The sequence below is a fragment of the Leptodactylus fuscus genome, chromosome 11 (assembly GCF_031893055.1).
Source record: "Leptodactylus fuscus isolate aLepFus1 chromosome 11, aLepFus1.hap2, whole genome shotgun sequence".
NCBI lineage: Eukaryota > Metazoa > Chordata > Amphibia > Anura > Leptodactylidae > Leptodactylus > Leptodactylus fuscus.
The window spans coordinates 35,051,825-35,070,359 of record NC_134275.1 but is presented as its reverse complement, the minus strand read 5'-3'; the positions used below and the strand labels follow the sequence as shown (position 1 = coordinate 35,070,359).

Here is an 18,535-nt window from a genome sequence, read left to right as displayed (position 1 = left end):
TTCTTTAAAATGACGCTTCAGTTTTGTATCGAAAAAATTGAAAATTGAGGTTCATGTGAGTAGCCATTATATTTTTATGCCCTGTAGTAGCGCTATAAACAAATAAAAATAGGTAGTGGACAACCCCTTTAAGTATATCATGAGCCATGTATAAGGCATGGAGATGTCAGGGACTAATGGTTACTCCTATCTTCCTATGTTTGTACTTAGATAAAAATATTTAGCCTAGATTTTACATTTTTGCTCATAATTCCTAATACTTAAAAGTTTTGTCTGGCAGTACGTTATTACAAAAAAACAAAGTCAACTAAACCTGTATAGAGATTTACATTTTCATATGCAATACAAACAGTACTCACCAAGACCAGAGCAGAAATCAGATGAAGAATGGCCACCAAGTAAGCTTATATATAGCAATCTTCTGCAAACTCTGCCCTCCTCGCTAATGGATTGGACCTTGATATTGCCCTAATCATGCACTAGGCCTCAAAATTGTCTGTTCATCACATGTAAAAATAACATACCTTAAATTGGAAGACACCATAAATACTTGGATGTTGAATGTAACATTTGCAATGTACAATCTATCACTAAAGTGGGGATTGTTTTTCACTGAGCCTAGGAATAGGAAGCTCTTAATGAAAATTAAATTAAAAGAACTTAATACAATCTGACTACATATTGGGAGTTCCAACAAGTCGTGTGCACATAGTAACCTTGATGCTGCAACAGTACACCTGTCATTCTGAAGATTAAAGGCAGAAAATATAATGAAGGATCTGATTGTTTAGCTTACACCACATTAATATTTCACACTTTTTAAATCTGAAATATGCTATTACCATTTATTTTTAGAGCACCACAGACTTTTACATTTGAAAAGAGATTACATAGAAAACACAGTTTCTAAATGTATAGAAATGCAAAAGCAGATTCCCCCACGCCCAAACCGCAGCACAACAGATGGGGTATTCCTGCCCCTGTGTGCAGTTTAGGACAGGTGGAACTTTTGATAACATTAATTTACAAATTGACTCTCCTATAAGAGGTAAGAGGAACCTCCCCCCTTTGTGTTTTTTTCTGTCCTGTGTGTTGGACAGGTGGTGGAGGCTCTGTAGCCTCCTGAATGGTTTAGAAGAGGGGTTTTAAAGCCTTCTTCTTCTACTTCTCTTTCTGTTCCTTTCCTTTTATCTTTCTGAGAGAAAGATCTAGGTTTATATTGCAGTCTTTTATCTTTCCTGCTTTTCTGTTACTGACATTTTTTCAGCTGTGTGTAGCTTGTTCATTGACCAGCAGTGCCAGAGCTCCTTCTACAACCAAGGCCTATGACTGAGTCTTCAAGGGTTTTAAGGTCTGATGTACGGACAAGCAGATGTCCTATGAGAATCCCTCCATATTTTCAATTCTGGAGATTTTGCAGGATGGCCTGGACAAGGGGCTTAGACTCGCCACTCTTAAGGTACACGTGGCTGCCCTATCTGCCTGTCTAGACAGCTGTCTGTCTCACGATATCCTCATAGCCCGGTTCCTTAAAGGGGGACCTAGGATAAGAACGACCATATGCTCGCCGGTTCCCCAATGGGACCTTTCCACAATTTTAGTGGGCCTTTGCAGTCCCCACTTTGAACCATTGAATAGTGGTTTTGAAATATCTATCTTTCAGGATGGCTTTCTTTTGGCAATAATGTTAGCCAAACGAGTAAGAGAACTACAGAGCCTTATGTGTTGTTTTTTCCAGAAAGAGTGCAAATGAGATTTTTGCTTGGAGTTCTACCCAAAGTTCCCTCCTATTCTAACATCAATCAAGTTATTGATCAAGTTAATTTGTGAAAGTTCATTCTACTAGGGCAATGTCGGCCTCCTGGGTGGAACAACGCCCAGTATCCCTAGAACGGATCTGCTCAGCTGCCACCTGGCGCTCCCATTCTACCTTTGTCAAAAACTACAGGCTAGATTTACAAGGTTCAGAGGCGACTGCCTTTGGACGGTCAGTTTTGTCTACTGTATACCGAGGGGGTCCTCTCTTGGGGTTATCTCGCTACATCCCCATCTGTTGTGTTGCGGTTTGGAAGTGGGGGAATCGTTGATTATGTAGATAATCTGTTTTCCCTTAGTCCAAACAGCAGCACAAGACTTCCCTCCCTATTATATATTGTACTTTATAATTAACACAAGAGGGGAGGTTCCTCTTACCTCTTATAGGAGAGTCAATTTGTAAATTAACGTTATTAAAAGTTCCACCTGTCCTAAACTGCACACAGGTGCAGGAATACCCCATCTGTTGTGCTGCTGTTTGGACTAAGGAAAGACAGATTATCTACATAATCAACGTTTTCAGATAGGAATAGCACTTAAAGGAGTATTAGTATGATGAGTATGTAGTATAATGAAAAATATCCACAGGCTGCAATAAATAAGACAGCCGGACTCAAATTCCTCCTCTTAAAAATGCCTCATCATAGGACTGTATGGTGAGGCGTTTTTTGGAGGAGGAATAGCAGCACAGCTTCTTTTGCTCATATACCTTCTATACGGCTTCTGGCAGCCAAATCAGCTGACTAGTGCTGGTTGTGGGTGTCATACCCTCAACAAATTGATATTGATGACATATCCTGTGGATTGTTCATCAATATCCATTACTCATGGGCCTCAGACAACCTCTTTAACTGTCTAAAATGGAACCACCCTTATAAAAGATAGAACTGTGTAGTTCCCTTCTTCAGTGATAGGTCCATATATTCACTCACTATGCATAAACTTCATTGACACAGGGTTCACACCAGTACTTGAACTACCTTTGGGGATTCTGTCCCCCTCTCTGCAAAAAATGTGGTGAGAAAATCGCTGCAAGCAGTGCTTTTCTTTCCAAATTTTTTGCTCTGTTTGGACGGAAACTGAATGAAAACCGCACAGACCCCATTATAGTCTATGGGGTCTGTGGGTTTCCTAAGGTAACTGTTTTTTTTATGCGGATTAGGTTTCCACTTGGGAACCCCCTAAGCAGAAACTCGAACGCAGATGTGATATGAACCTAGCCTTAGAATGCCCATCCAGGATTCATCTATGATGATCCAGGGTGATGTAGAGATGCTACATAGAGCCGAGCAGTCACATGTCATTTGCTAAGAGGTCCCTTCTGAGGCCTGTGATGGACTGCAGTGGTCACATAGCACATATTGGATGTCACTGGTGATGTCAGCTGGAGGACCTTTAAGCATCCTGAGACCACTCACGGGTGGGGTTGTTTTGTGGGCCTCAGTCACAATTTTGCCTACAAATACTGCCTTGAATAAATAATGGTATCTTATCATCCTCCAAGGGCAACTTCTCCTAACCATCCAGGAGCAATTTGGTGATGGAAAATACATTTTCTAGCATGATGGTGCACCATGTCACAATGAAAAAGTGATAAGTTAATGCCTCAGGGAACAAAACTAAATTGAAATTTTGGGTCCATGGTCAGAAAAACTCCCTAACTGTTTGGCCCATTGATCCCATTGAGAAACTGTAGTCAAATGTCACAAGGCAGCTGGACAAATAAAAACACAGAGATTGTAATAAACTCCAAGCAAAGATTCGGCAAAAATGGTTTTTCATCAGTCAGGATTTGAGCCAGAAGCAGCAAACTTTGTGAAAAACAATTTGTGTATGTCATATTTGGCCACGGCTGTATGACTGAATGCATGTCCATCCTGTTAGCTAAACTCTCTATATACTGCCTGTTTTTATTTCTACTCCATCTCAAACAAGCTTGTTGTAAGTCAGCGCCATGTTCTGTCTGAGTATTGTGGACTGCTTTGTCAACCCTTTTGGCTGTGTCTCTAGCAGAACTCATGCCATGTTCCATAAAACACTAGGGTTCGAGGAAGGGAAATACTGCTCTGTGGTAAGAATTGTCTTTGCAGTAACCTCTACTCAATGTTACACACATTAAAATGTCAAAGGAGAAATTAAATTTATTCAAGGTTGGCATATGTGACAAGACAGAAAGTGCTAAAGCATCAGAACGGAGTGGGCAGAATTCCTGGGAGTTGAGTAATAGGCATGTCCTTTATTACTATCACCTGCTGGATGAGAGCGAGAAGCTCAGCCCGGTCTCCTCAGTAGAAGAGGGATGACTGGACTGTATTCCTAAACTCGGAAGGAAGATCAACTACGACTTGACTTGCAAGATAGAACTCCCACGGAAGGGAGTACAAATGTTCTGGGTTTGCAGGTCTTTTCTACACTGAAGGAAAATCTAGATATGGAAAGAGGGATGTTTCTCATTAGGCTGAGTTATGTAAACATAAAATGTATTCACTCAGGACTGTATTTCTTAGAAGTCAAAATTATTATGTTTATTTGTGGCCATTGTTTTAAAGAGGTCTATGGCAAATAAAATGGCTGTCTCTATTGCTAAACTTTTAACATGGTATATGCATTAAGCTGAGCTTGAGGGTCTTTTTCTAGAAGGGAAATTGTCACTGCCTATGATTTAGAGCTTTCACTCGGTAGCTTCTGTAACTTTCACTCCTTTCTGGTAGACTGTGTATACCTGCCATCTTCTCTTTCGGTAAATGGATATTAAATCCATACTCTCCTTGGAATTATTGGCATCTGAGCAGATGTACCTCTGTAATCCATGTTTTATGACTTGGCCTTAACATAATTGTGGAACAGCTCTTTAAGTCCAAAAATACATTGGTCATTAAGGACTTTAAAGGGTTAATGTTTTTCGATCTATTCTATCATTTGTCCATAACAATAATAAAATTTAGTGGTTTTTTTGTGTTATGTCAAGCACATAAAAGATTTAGAAAAAAATCTGAAAAGTAAGAATGCTTTCAAAAATAGAAGTGCTCATAGTTTAACAAAATTAGGTAAATGACACAAAGCGAAATCTAAATCCTATCCAAGTGGCCTTTCCCCTTTGCCTTCCATCAGTTCTTCTCAGTACTTGCAGACAGTTTTTGAAGGAACTTGGCAGGGAGGTTGTTCCCACCATCTTGGAGAACTAAGCACAGATCTTCTGTGGATGTAGGCTTACTCCAATCCTTCTATTTGTGTAATCCCAGATAGACTGGATGCTGTTGAGATCAGGGCTATATCTGTGGGGTTCATGTCATAAGTTTCTTCTCCAAAGGACTCCTTCTCCAAAAGGCGCTCACACAAAATATTGATGGAATTTAGATTTCACTTTTCTTCTTTCACTTCATTTTGTTAAATGACAGAAATAAACCATTAACGCTTCTATTTGTGAACACATTCTTGCTTAATTACCGAAGCATATGTTCAATATATTTTTCTTCATTACAACTTGACACTGAGAATATTATGTGCCTTCCTAGCTGGTGTGACAGCTGGCTGGGTGCTTAAGGCATTTCTATGTGACACTAGGCCACTACTGATTTATGACGTGGAAGCAATTCTTTCTCCAGGTCAATTCAGAGACTCTATTAATAGTCTGATTTTCATGAATCTGTTCAGCTGTATACAATGTATCTTATGTGTTTATTTCACTAGACAGGTATATACAATATATTCAGATGGTTATATCAACTTATTTGTGTCTAGTGTTTGGAAGCAGCACTACAACGTTTCCCTTGTATCGTTGATCATAACCAGAAATAGCTCTCATTTTTACAGACCCAGAAACACAGAAGACTGATAGCAGAAAAGGACTGTATGGTTCATCTAGTCTACCTATTCTTACCTTCATCTACTCTACCTAGTCTTTATATTTAAGACAAATCTGTCAAGGAGAGAAGCCCTCCAACTAATTCTGAAAAACACTGCCTTTTTGCCTCACTGGTAAACAAACCCAGGTTATGCAGATGAGCGCACCAAATCCAAATCTAGCCACTAGACCACCAAGGAGGAGGTAAAGTTGCATATTTTAGTATCACAGTATCGAATTTCAGTTTCTAGTGTAACAGGCGGGATATTTACCTCTATACTAACGAGGAATTGCTACATTAGATTTTGTCACTTTATATATATATAAGCCAGAAACTAAACTGAATTTCCTTGAAAGATTCTGCGTTCCTTCTCGATCTAGCTATAGATTCATGTTGTGGACTTGAAGACAGCAAGATTGACAGATGTTAACCACCTGTCACTTGCCAGACAGTACCTCTAGTTTATGACATTCTTTCCCGCTTCAGAGTACTTTTCACTCCAAACCTAGTCTTTAGTAAAAAGATCAAAGCAAAAGTGTCCTATAGGTGTAATATTCACAAGCAAGGTAAGTGACTAACAATAATTGGGGTGAAGTGAAAAAACATTAGGGGTTTCCAATGAGTTTGATGAGTGCTTTCTCTTTTCTTTAATAGTGGATAATAACTGGAACAGGAACAAGAAATGGTGACAAAGTGTTTTTTTTTGTAGACATAAACCACTTGTAAACCACGTAAACCATATGTGCCGTTTGCCAGATTTTGTTATCTGATTTACACTGTTTGCATCTCACTGACAAGACAGTTTCTCTTAAAATTCACCACAATACACGCCAAACCTCCTTCAGATCCCATTCCTACAGGGATATAGTGCAGCTTAAATATTATTTTACCAGCGAAATAAAAAATATTTTAGTGTCAGAGAGTCAAAAATGTCTGTTATCCATAAACATTCTATTGGTAGTTTACTCAGTAAATGCTGGAATGGATTCCGCTATTCCAGACTGGTTTTACTTGAAATACAACATGACACAGTTATGGAAAGCTCAAATATGAAATTTATTTAGAAGGTACATTATTTCGGGAAAGGTGTGGGGGGGGTCAAAAATTAGAAGTTCACTTTAAGTGTTCCTCAGTCTTCATTCATTTATAGTCTTTACTCTTCGCTGTCCTTCTGCAAGTAAAAAACAAAAAATATGTTAATTGTTGACAGCTTGTTAATATACCCTAATCTCATATGACTCATTTTATAAAAGACAATATAATGCTACCTTTCCACCAATGTCACGGCTCTTGGCCCTCAATTTGTTTACTTGGGACTCAGCAATGTCGGCTCTCTCCTCAGCCTCTTCCAGCTCATGCTGAACCTTTCTGAAGCGGCTCAAGTGGGCATTTGCCTGTTCCTCCTATAGTAACATATATAATAAATGTAACAAATGTATCATATGCAATAAATAACTTTATTCTGAAAAGAAAAGAAACTTTACTTACAGATTCCTCAGCCTGTCTCTTGTAGGCCTTAACCTTCAGCTGCAGTTTATCGACCAGATCCTGGAGTCTCAGAACGTTCTTCCTGTCTTCCTCAGTCTATAAAATGGGAATTAATTATTACAAAATTAACTATGATTTAAGATAATATAGTAAAACCATTACCCAAAGATATCTTACATGACACATAGTATATATATATATATATATATATATATATATATATATATATATATATATTAATTCTGTCTTTTTTTTGTTACCTGGTAGGTCAGTTCCTTCACTCTCCTCTCATATTTACGAACACCTTTCACTGCTTCAACTCCACGTTTCTGTTCATTGTCCAGCTCATTTTCCAGTTCACGGACCTGCAGATAACAGTAGTATAAAGATGTAACTATGTAATATAATTGTATTTGCACTTCTCTGAAGACTTTAGAATTGTGCTCACCCTGGATTCCAGTTTCTGGAGCTGTTTCTTGCCACCCTTGAGTGCCAGCTGTTCAGCTTCATCCAGACGATGCTGCAGGTCCTTCACAGTCTGTTCCAGATTCTTCTTCATTCTCTCCAAGTGAGCACTAGTGTCCTGCTCCTTTTTCAGCTCTTCTGCCATCAGAGCAGCCTTAAAAACAATAAAGCAGCAATAAGTTTGGGATCAGTTCAAAACTGATATACTCTACACTAGTAGCATGAAGGGACAATAAAGAGTAGGCTTACATCAGTGATGGCCTTCTTGGCTTTATCTTCAGCATTTCTTGCTTCCTGAACAGCCTCCTCAACCTCACTGCTGAGCTGACCAATGTCACCTTCAAGCTTCTTCTTGCTGTTGATCAGGCTGGTGTTCTAATGGAGAAAATACACTTTTTAATATTGCACAATGGTCTGGGTAAATATTTTTATCGTTTTTCCAGTTCATGTTAGTAGGAGATCTTACCTGAGAGTGCAGAAGCTGAAGACGTTCACTGGCATCCAGAAGTTCCTGTTCTGCAATCTTGCGAGATCTCTCAGTCTGTTCCAGAGCAGCTCTAGACTCCTCAATTTCAGCTTGTTGCAGACCGGCTCTACGTTCAATGACGGCAACCTGTTCTTTCAGATCTTCCTGTCCTCTCAAGGCATCATCCAGTTGCAATTGAGCATCCTGTTAGAAAAGTGGACCGATAGTGTTAAACTTTGTAAATACTATTAATCTTTTTTTTAATTTGTAGTGCGCTTATAAGAAATATAGAGTCTGAAACACAATAATTGGTAGAATAATATAAATTACATGGTGGTATTTTATAAATGATATATGGTAGTGGGGTTCAGGTATAAATTTTGAAATACATATGTGTATGTATATATGTGTGTATACATGTAGCCATGTATGTATGTATGTATATTTCCTTTTTTATGAGTACCTTCAGTTGTGCTTGCACATTCCTGAGTTGTTTCTGTGCCTCTGCAGCTTGGCGATTGGCATGGCTAAGTTGGATCTCAAGTTCATTCAAGTCTCCTTCCATCTTCTTCTTCAGTCTCAGAGCATCATTTCTGCTTCTGATTTCAGAGTCCAGTGTGCTCTGAATGGTGTCAATAGACCTCTGGCTGTTCCTCTTCAGCTGCTCAATCTCCTCATCCTTCTCTGCAATCTTCCTGTCCACTTCTGATTTAATCTGGTTAAGCTCAAGCTGGACACGCAGGATCTTGGCTTCCTCATGTTCCAGTGATCCCTTTAAAAATTATTAAAAAAAAAAAAAAAAAAAGAAGAAATGTAAAGAAATGTTAATGATACACTATGAGCATGTAATAAATCTTTAAATATTTAATAGTAAAGTGTATAAATTGTATTTATTGAGATTTACCTCAGCTTCCTCCAGAGCAGCCTGAAGATCGCCCTTTTCTTGCTCGACCTGTTTCTTGGCCTTCTCTAACTCATTAATAGATTTTCCAGTCTCACCAATCTGTTCAGTCAGATCTGAGATCTCCTCTAAAGAAGAGAATTAGAAATAAATTTAAACATTGCAAAATATGAAGAAGTTTGCAGTATCAAATATCAAAAGTGCAGGCCATTAACCATAGTTAAGCCAATAAAACAATGTAACAGCGGATTCTAGGTTGAGTATTTTGTATGCAAAAGGAATACTGGATGCAGAAATAGACTCACGTTGCAAGTTCTTGTTTTCACGTTTCAAGGTCTCAACTTGTTCCAGAGCTTCTTCATAAGCATTCTTCAACTTGAAGATTTCAGTGCTCAAGCTGCGGGCTTCTTTCTGAGCAGCCTCAAGCTCGGCCTGTCCCTCTTCATATTTCTGTTTCCATTCAACCAGGACCTTTAAAAAAAATAATTAATAAAATCTAATATATCTGCATAGGCATCAGCAAAGTTGTAATATTATTACAGTTATAAACTGAAAGTCTACCTTATCAAAGTTCCTCTGCTTCTTGTCAAGGGCAGCTGCGGCACCATTTGCTCTCTCCACATCAACCATAAGGTCCTCCACTTCAGCCTGCAGTCTCTGCTTGGTCTTTTCCAAGGAGGCACACTTGGAGTTCACAGCCTCTACCTGCTCCTCGGCATCCTGAAGGCGCTGAGCCAGCTTCTTCCTATAAGTACATTTATCAAATGTATCAAAGGAATGGTTTTCTTTATTTATAGATATACCTTAAAAGTTGATCCCTAAGAGTGTAGTATCAGTTGGTGTTTGAGCTTACTTAGCCTCTTCCAGCTCCTCTGTGCGCTGAATGGCATCAGTTTCATATTTGGTCCTCCACTGAGCAACTTCACCATTAGCTTTGGACAAAGAACGTTGGAGTTCAGCCTTGGCTTCTTGTTCCTCTTCATATTGCTCACGGAGCAAGTCGTTGTCGTGACGGGCAGATTGAAGAGCATGGGCAAGGGCGTTCTTAGCCTAAATTGTACAGACATTTCACTCGTTAAAACATCAAAATGATCATGTCAAAATTTTACTAGTAAGCTTTATCTAATAAACTTAATACCTTTGATTCCTCCTCAAGTTGTCTCTTGAGTTCCTCCACCTGCTGGGTGAATCCCTGCTTTCCTCTGGAGAGCTGAGAAATCAGAGATTCCTTCTCCTCAAGTTGACGAGACAGCTCACCTAGAATTATGAAAAGATGTTCCACATTCTAAATATTTAAGGGTTATATTTTAGATAACATTTGGAAATGGAATATTGTAAGTTTTATATGATAAAATGTGATAATCAGGACCACACTATAAATAATCAGAAAACCAGTATAGCATGTACTGATAATATGCTTTTTCTCATAAATAAAATATGGCATGCTACTGACTATAGTTTAAAAAAAAAAAAAAAGAATGAATAAATGAATTTACCGGTTTCTGTCTGCAAACGTGCTCTTTGAGCGGAGATGTCATTAATCACACGTTGATGCTCATCATCCTTAGCCTTCACTTCACTCAGTTGGTCCTCAACTACACGGTTGATCTTCTCAAGGTTGGCCTACAAAAACAAATATTAAGATTAAGAGGTTTTTCCACAAAATTTGGAGAATCCTAGAAAGTAACTAGGATCTGGCGTTACCTTGGCTTTAGAGATGCTCTCCAGGTTGCTGGCAAGATCATCAACTTCCATCTTCAGTTCACTCTTCTCCTTCTCCAATTTTTGCTTCACACGCTGCAGGTTATCGATTTGTTCACCAAGTTCAGCAACACTGTCGGCATGCTTCTTGCGCAGGGCAGCAGCTGTAGCTTCATGTTGAAGGGTGGCTTCTTCCAGATCACGTCTAACTTTCTGGAACTCAGCTTCACGCTTCTTGTTCACCTCAATCTGGGCAGATGTTGCACCTCCAGCTTCTTCAAGTCTTTCACTGATCTCTTCAAGTTCTCTAGAAAGATCAGCTCTCTGTTTTTCAACCTTGGCACGAGCTGCACGTTCAGCTTCAATTTCTTCCTCAAGTTCTTCAATGCGAGCCTGGAAAAGCAGCAGTTGGTAAATACATGTAATATAATCTTTGGATTATTACATAATGACACCATCTTGTCAGGGTTTTACCTGCAGTTCTTTGATCTTTTTCTGCAGTTGTGATCCCAGGGATTGCTCATCCTCTATCTTTCCTTGCAGCTGGGTAATTTCAAAGTCCTTCCTGTGAGGTAAAAACAATGTGCATTATAAACATGAGCTTAATTTAAATATTTTGTATTAAAATCGAATTTGAGAAATAATGACAAACTTTTTAAGTTTTTCCTCAGTTTGCTGCTTGTCATTTTCAAGATCCATGACTGTTTCCTGAGACAGTTTGAGGTCACCTTCAAGCTTTCTCTTAGCTCTTTCAAGGTCAAGGCGGAGTTTCTTCTCTTGTTCAAGAGAACCTTCCAGCTACACGGATAGAAAATGTCTCAATTATTTCTTATAAATTTGGATTTAACAAAACTTTGGAATGAAATATTTTAGAGATACTTACATCATCTACTTGCTGTTCCAGCTTTGTCTTGGCTTTTGTCAAAGAGCTGACTTTGTCTTCCTCAGCCTGAAGATCATCAAGAGTTTGCTGATGAGCTTCTTGAAGAGCCTTCTTCTCCTTAGTGACTTTGGAGACATTTTCATCAAGAGCTGCCAATTCTTCAGTAAGGTTTTTAACCTATAATCAATGAATACTCATGAGCTTAGAAACTTATTTTGTGGTATACTGGTGAGCAGATGACTTTTCATTATTGACAATACCTTGTTCTCTGTGGCATGTTTTTCTTTTTCAACTTTAGCCAGGGTGAGTTCCAAGTCATCAATGTCTTTCTTCAACTCAGAGCACTCATCCTCTAATTTCCTCTTTTTGGCGGTGAGCTCAGCATTACTTTCTTCTTCATCTTCAAGTCTTTCATTCAGTTCCTTGAGCTTTGATTCCAATTGGATCTTATTCTTGATGAGACCTTCACATCTTTCCTCAGCATCTGCCAAAGTCTCAGATTCCTACACAAATTAAAATTCTGTTAGTCTTGTGTGCAACTTGCAGTGAACTGATATAAGGATATTTTAATGTATGAAAATGTATTTACAGATTGAACTTGGAGAAGCAAGTCATTCTTTTCTTGGACAAGGGCAACCATTTTTTCTTCTAGCTCCTTTTTCTTGGCTTCTGCCTTAGCCAAAGCTTCTTTTGTCTTCTCAAACTCCTCCTTCATGTTAGCCATCTCTTTTTCTGTCTCAGCACTCTTCAGAAGAGGCTTGATCTTGAAGTACAGCTTCATCCATGGCCAATGTTTGACATTTGTGAAGGACCTGATGTTGTACTGGATGATAATTATGGCCTCCCTGTTTGAACACAGTGGATTTAGTTGTTGGTTATCCAAACACACATACAGAATATAGATATGAACAGATATATTCTTAAAAAGAAAAATACCTTCTCTCCATCATCTTCTTGAATTCAACTCTCATCAAGAAACCTCTGCAAAGTGCCTGAGTACGAGTGATCAGTTGTGCCAGTTTTTCATCTCTCATCTCTTCCAGGGTACCCAGGAGACCAGCTTTGAAGAACACCTTGAGACATGAAAAAATTAATTTCAAAGACCCACAGAGGCCACATTTACCGAGATGTCTGATAGTTACTAACTATTTACCTTAGTGTGTCCAAATTTGTACTGAGTGTGATCGACATCAATTGAGCCCAAGAGTTTCTCAGATGCCTTCTTGCTGTCAATAAATTGCCCATCAGGGATTGCGCTAGCGTTCAGTACCTTGTAACTAATGAACAAAAGGAATGGGAAAAATACAGGTCAATCTTAAATGGTTTAGTAATTTTAATTGGCAATATATGTTATATCAGTTGTGAGATATTATTCACTTGTATTATGGGAGAAGAAAACAAAATTACCGCTGCTTAAAGTCAGCATAGAGAATTCTGCTTGGGAATCCCTTTCTGCAAATTCTGATTCCTTCCAGCACACCGTTACATCTCAGTTGGTGAATGATCAAGTGGTTGTCCATAATACCTGAAAGTAAATAATTCTTTTGATTTCACCAGTGATAAACAATGGCATTTTGTTATAATATTCTCTATTTATCTGAACAGCTGAATAGAAATATATGAATAAATACCTGGAGTCTTGGTCTCGTTGGGGATCAGACAACGCACAAAGTGAGGATGAGTGCTCTTCAAGTTGGTCATCAGTTTGTTCAAGTTTTCCTAAAGCAGACACAAAATAATATACAATTAGTTGCATTTAGACATCTAATGAACATCTATATTTCTGTAAATCTTTAACACTTTGAATTACACATACATTTAATATTGATAAAAAGCAATTATTTCTACTGACCCTGAAGAGAGCAGACACAGTCTGGAAGGAGGATCCCTTCTTCTTCTTTCCACCTTTTCCACCAGCGCCGGCATCTGCAACAGTAAATAAGAGTGAAGAAAAATATTAAAGACCATCTTTATCATGCAAGTTCTCTCAATGTTTTTTATGATGTAATGCGCTCAATATGAAGGCAGCAGTAATGGACAAGAACGAGTCACTTACCTTCAGCAGCATTGTGGCTGGAATACAAGAAGGACAACAGTTTGACAGAAGACTTCTGGTAGAGTTGGATGACAGATTCATTCAATGGATCCTTATTCTTCTCCAGCCAGCCCGTGATGTTGTAATCCACAGTACCAGCATAATGCACAAGAGAGAAGTGAGCTTCAGCTTTTCCTTTGCCGGGCTTGGGCTTCTCAAAGTTCTTGCACTTGCCAAGATGCTGTTCATAAAGCTTGTTCTTGAAGGATGTGTCAGTGGCTTTTGGGAACATGCACTCTTCTTCAAGGATGGAGAAAATACCCATGGGCTGAAAGCAGATAGTAAATATTGAGTTCCTAAATAACGTGGTTATTTAATGAAGACTTATAGAATTCATATTCATAAGCTTACCTTCTCAATGAGTTCAATGCAGGCAGCCAAGTCCATACCAAAGTCAATGAACTCCCAGTCAATGCCTTCCTTCTTATATTCTTCTTGTTCCAGAACGAACATGTGGTGGTTGAAGAACTGCTGCAGCTTCTCATTGGTGAAGTTGATGCAGAGCTGTTCCAGGGTGTTGAACTGTAAATGATACAAATTATGTGAGAAAGTACAGTATGGCTGGCTCAGGAGACTTATAATACTTGAATAGCTTAAATATTTACGTCAAAGATTTCAAATCCAGCAATATCCAGCACACCAATGAAGAATTGTCTGGGCTGTTTGGTGTCCAGTTGTTGGTTGATACGTGTGACCATCCACAAGAACAATTTCTCAAAGACGGACTTGCTGAGGGCACCGACAGAGTTGTAGACCTGAAGTGGACAGTACCACAATGTTCACATAAAGCGCTTTATTATACTGGCTCAGTTTTTTTCTTAAATATTTTTTCTTCACAATGTACCTGTGATACAGTCTGTCCCTTGGTGACAAATTCATTACCGACTTTCACTCTTGGGTAGCACAATGCCTTAAGCAAGTCAGCAGCATTCAAGCCCATCAAATATCCAACTTTGTCAGCAACTACATTTTAGATACATAGCACCGTGTTATTTTAAGTGGATGATAAAAGAGAAGAATCCACAGTTATCTTATTGCATATTGAAAAATAGTGCTAACCTTCAGTGCCATCTGGCTCAGCCTGCTCTTCCCTCTGCTTCTGCTTGAATTTCATGTTACCATTGTGCATGACAGCACCAGTCATTTTGTAAATGCCCATCTTCTCTTCTTGAGTGAATCCCAGGATATCAATAGCAGTCTGTTAGACAATAATACAATACAGGATCATTAGACATTAGCCTTTACCAGATATACAGCAATAACATTCTCTTTTATGTACCACACACTTACATCTGTGGCTACCAATTCCTCTTCATCATTAATACTCTTCACTGTGATCTCACCCTGGCTGATCCAAGGGTAGTCATATGGGTTGGTGGTGACAAGAAGCATCTCTGAACACAACAAGAATATAATCCAGTAAGGGCTCAAAACATAACACTTATCTCATGCATTTTCTTTCTTAAGAACCTCTGCATTAAATGCTTATTTCATAAACTTACCAACAATCTCTGGTTTATGGTTTGTCAAGATTTGGTAGAAGATGTGGTAGCTTCTTTCAGCTGAAAGCTGGAATGTTACTCTAGACTTTTCCAGCAGATCTGTAGTTGTGTATAAAAAGGGACCTTTTAGTACATGTCATAAGTCACAATAAGTAAGAGACACATAAGGAATCTAATTCTTACAAGTTTCAATATCAGCAGAAGACAGTTTTCCTGTGGTTCCAAAATGGATTCTGATAAATTTACCCTAAACGAGACAAAGAGCAGTTTAATGCTTAGGAATTATATAGATAAGAAAGTATAAAGTTGTTAGAGCAGATTGGTACTTATAATACTTACAAAACGAGAGGAGTTATCATTTCTCACGGTCTTGGCATTACCAAAGGCTTCCAGCAGAGGGTTAGCCTGGATAATTTGATCCTCCAGATTTCCCTTGAGAGTGTAAAAAATGCATCAATTTAGTTTCTTCACTATTATTAATAGTTTATGGTGAATTTTATGATTAGGAAATCAAAGTAGAAACTAACAAACTATGATGTTAACATGCTATATCACATAGAAAAGAGCATAGCGCATTCTGAGCTTTACTTTTATAGTTTGCTATAATACATAAACACTTGTCTTTTCATGGGTAGGCGCTAAGGTTCCTGTAATTTAGTATTTACCTTTATGCTGTTGGCAGCTTCCTTCTTCTTTCCGGCATCTCCAATAGCTGCAATTGTTGCAAAGTACTGGATGACACGCTTGGTGTTTACAGTCTTACCAGCACCAGATTCTCCACTGGGGATAAGGGAGAGAGTGAATGAATTATGACTATATAGAACTCAGAAACATTGTATATCTCAGAAAAAATGTAGCTGACATTACTTACGTAATCAGGACAGACTGATTTTCACGATCTGACAGTAAAAAGATAAAATATTACCATTAAATATTCTGCAGAAATAATGTTTCATAGGTGTGTGTGTTGATTTGTGTGTACCTGTTAACATGAACTGATAGGCGTTATCAGAGATGGAGAAAATGTGTGGTGGGGCTTCCATACGCTTCTTTCCTCTGTAGCCAGCTACCACCTCAGGGTTGTACACTGGCAGCCACTTGTAGGGGTTGACAGTGACGCAGAAAAGCCCAGAGTAGGTCTGTAATATATTCAATACATCGTGTAATAATATACCTTAATTTTCCCAAAAATCCATGGTTATTGCTAAGCTAAACTGTTACCTAGAATTGTTGTACGTGTCTACTCCTTTACGTGAATTCCTCCACTAGATATGTAAATGTTATCTGCTTTAATCCCTTTATTAACATGATTATATCATTCTAACTAATACAGCCACATACATTAGTATTTTAGAATTGTTTTTATTTATTTATTTTTTTTAGAATTTTTTTATTTTAGAATTTTTTCCTTATTTAGTATGTCTAATAGACATGTTATTCCTTAAAATGTCAGTCCTTATTCATTACTATGGTATTCAAAACCTTTCCTACTTACGTAAATCATCCAGGCTGCATAACGCTCTTTGAGGTTAAAAAGCACAGAAGCCTCATTCAAGTGAGTCATCATGGCCATGTCTTCAATTTTGTCGTACTTTGGAGGATTTTGAGGGTAAACTTGGCTTTCCTTTACAGTTACGGTCTGGAAAGAGGAGAAAACATTTAATGGTGCACCAGGCAAATGATTAATGTAGCATCTGATTTATGTGAATTATAGATATAATATTTTACCCTTCCATCATCAGTTTTCACTGTGATTTTTCCATCCTCGCGAGCAGTGACAAAACCTTTCACGTAGAGTTCCTTTTGATCATCTACGAAGCAGGTGTTCTTTGCATCAAAGGGTTTGTTCTGGGCCTCCAGTCTCTCTTTCTCCGATTTACGGAGGTACTGGGCGGCTTCGCCAAAACAGGCCATCTCACCGTCACCCATGGTTGCTGGTTTCTGCAAGAGATAACTCTTTTATATTACTCTATATTGTACTGTATATTCATGTCTAAAACATAAACCAATACTACAACATAATGACAAGTCAACCCTATTCTGAGGGTGAATTACCAAATAAGCATAAACAGTAAATATTATCACTGTACACGTTCCTTCTCTGTTTTCAGAATTTATTAGTTACACAAAATTCTAATGGGGAATTATATATTTTTACCTACATTTTTAATCACATTTTTGGGTCGTTTTTGTACTATGTTAAATTTAACTTTTGAAGATGTCATAGTAAATGGTGAATTTAAACAGGGATATAGGGATACAAAGTAGACATACATATGATAGGACCTGCTTTACTTTCATCACTGAAATGGGCCATTGGACGCATACTTGGAGGAGCATATGATGGCACACTCAGTCGTGTGCATGGAGCCTTACTTTAATTGATATTGCTCTTCACCATGAGATAAAACTCATCTTCATTGCTATTGGTCCCACTTAGAGGCAGTCTATGCTACAGGTTGTTAATATCTATGCTTCTAACTAGCCCCTCTGTAATGTTCTGATCTGGAGGTGGACAAACTGTGTAACCCCATGATTAACTTTAATGTACAGATTAAGGAACTGTCAAGTGCCTATTTACCTTGCATGGATGATGCATTAGAAATAACGTATTACTTGATGCTTATTAATATGAATGGGTAATCCATGATAGCACAGATAGCAAAATATAGGGGTCGAAATCAAGAATTTCTACTCTACTGCATCCATATGTAAGGGAGAAGGGAATTGTCTACAGTAGATAAAATGTAAAACATAGTATAACAAAGCAGAGTCACTCACCTTTTATTGCCAGATGTTGTAAAAAAATCTTTGGTGATCCCCCCTCTAGAAGACAAAAAAAGCAAACATTTTGAGTACATTTCATGTTAGACTGCTTTGATGCTAAAATAGTTTCTACTACTGTTTAGATTTGACCCTTTCTTATGCTCATTGATCCTCCCCCACCCAAAAAAAAAATCAGTTTTGAACATTGAAGTCTATGAAAGACTGATATAAACTGAAGGTCTTGAGTTTGCATCAATTCTCATAACTCTTAAACTGATCTAGTAAATGAGAAAATAAAAGAGTCATAAAAACTAAAGCCAATTATATTGTGAAAGTAGCCTTAGGCTTCTTAGACATTGTTTAAGTACTATTTGTTCAGGATTCCATTTGGTGGCGATATATATATATATATATATATATATATATATATATATATATATATATATATATATATATATACTTTTTTTGCTAGAAGCCTCAGTATGGAATACTACAGTCCATGCATTAAATCATTAGGCTCCTAATCTAGTACTGACTCTATAAGCACCTTGTAGTTGAATAAGAAAAGGTATAATAACACAACAGTCCAGTAACTCTATATTTTCCAT

The 18,535-nt window shown here is 38.0% G+C and overlaps 1 protein-coding gene across 1 annotated transcript; it reads right to left on the bottom strand.

The window, feature by feature from the left end:
* Positions 1-6,733: 6,733 nt before the first annotated feature.
* Positions 6,734-17,988, bottom strand: LOC142184519 (myosin-4-like). Its single transcript, XM_075259415.1, has 40 exons — positions 17,943-17,988; positions 16,890-17,102; positions 16,657-16,800; positions 16,144-16,300; positions 16,033-16,060; positions 15,827-15,941; positions 15,501-15,593; positions 15,345-15,408; positions 15,162-15,260; positions 14,950-15,053; positions 14,719-14,857; positions 14,504-14,622; positions 14,265-14,414; positions 14,011-14,181; positions 13,621-13,927; positions 13,417-13,490; positions 13,196-13,283; positions 12,972-13,089; positions 12,718-12,841; positions 12,501-12,637; positions 12,154-12,409; positions 11,825-12,067; positions 11,565-11,741; positions 11,334-11,479; positions 11,156-11,246; positions 10,685-11,074; positions 10,477-10,603; positions 10,119-10,237; positions 9,834-10,030; positions 9,542-9,725; positions 9,286-9,451; positions 8,984-9,108; positions 8,543-8,851; positions 8,080-8,283; positions 7,863-7,988; positions 7,597-7,767; positions 7,409-7,513; positions 7,149-7,244; positions 6,929-7,063; positions 6,734-6,831 (listed from the first exon to the last, which is right to left on the bottom strand). Exons 2-40 carry the CDS (start codon positions 17,088-17,090, stop codon positions 6,814-6,816), a joined length of 5,817 nt encoding a protein of 1,938 aa, XP_075115516.1. The 5' UTR covers positions 17,091-17,102; positions 17,943-17,988; the 3' UTR covers positions 6,734-6,813.
* Between the last annotated feature and the right edge of the window lie 547 nt (positions 17,989-18,535).

Bases quoted from the DNA above. Each gene is read 5' to 3' on its own strand.
- LOC142184519 (XM_075259415.1), bottom strand. From the start codon at position 17,090: ATGGGTGACGGTGAGATGGCCTGTTTTGGCGAAGCCGCCCAGTACCTC. The intron at 14,182-14,264 runs GTAAATATTTAA...TATCATTTACAG, and splicing joins CTGGATTTGAAATCTTTGAC to TTCAACACCCTGGAACAGCT. The intron at 9,109-9,285 runs GTGAGTCTATTT...TCTCTTCTTTAG, and splicing joins TGAAAACAAGAACTTGCAAC to AGGAGATCTCAGATCTGACT.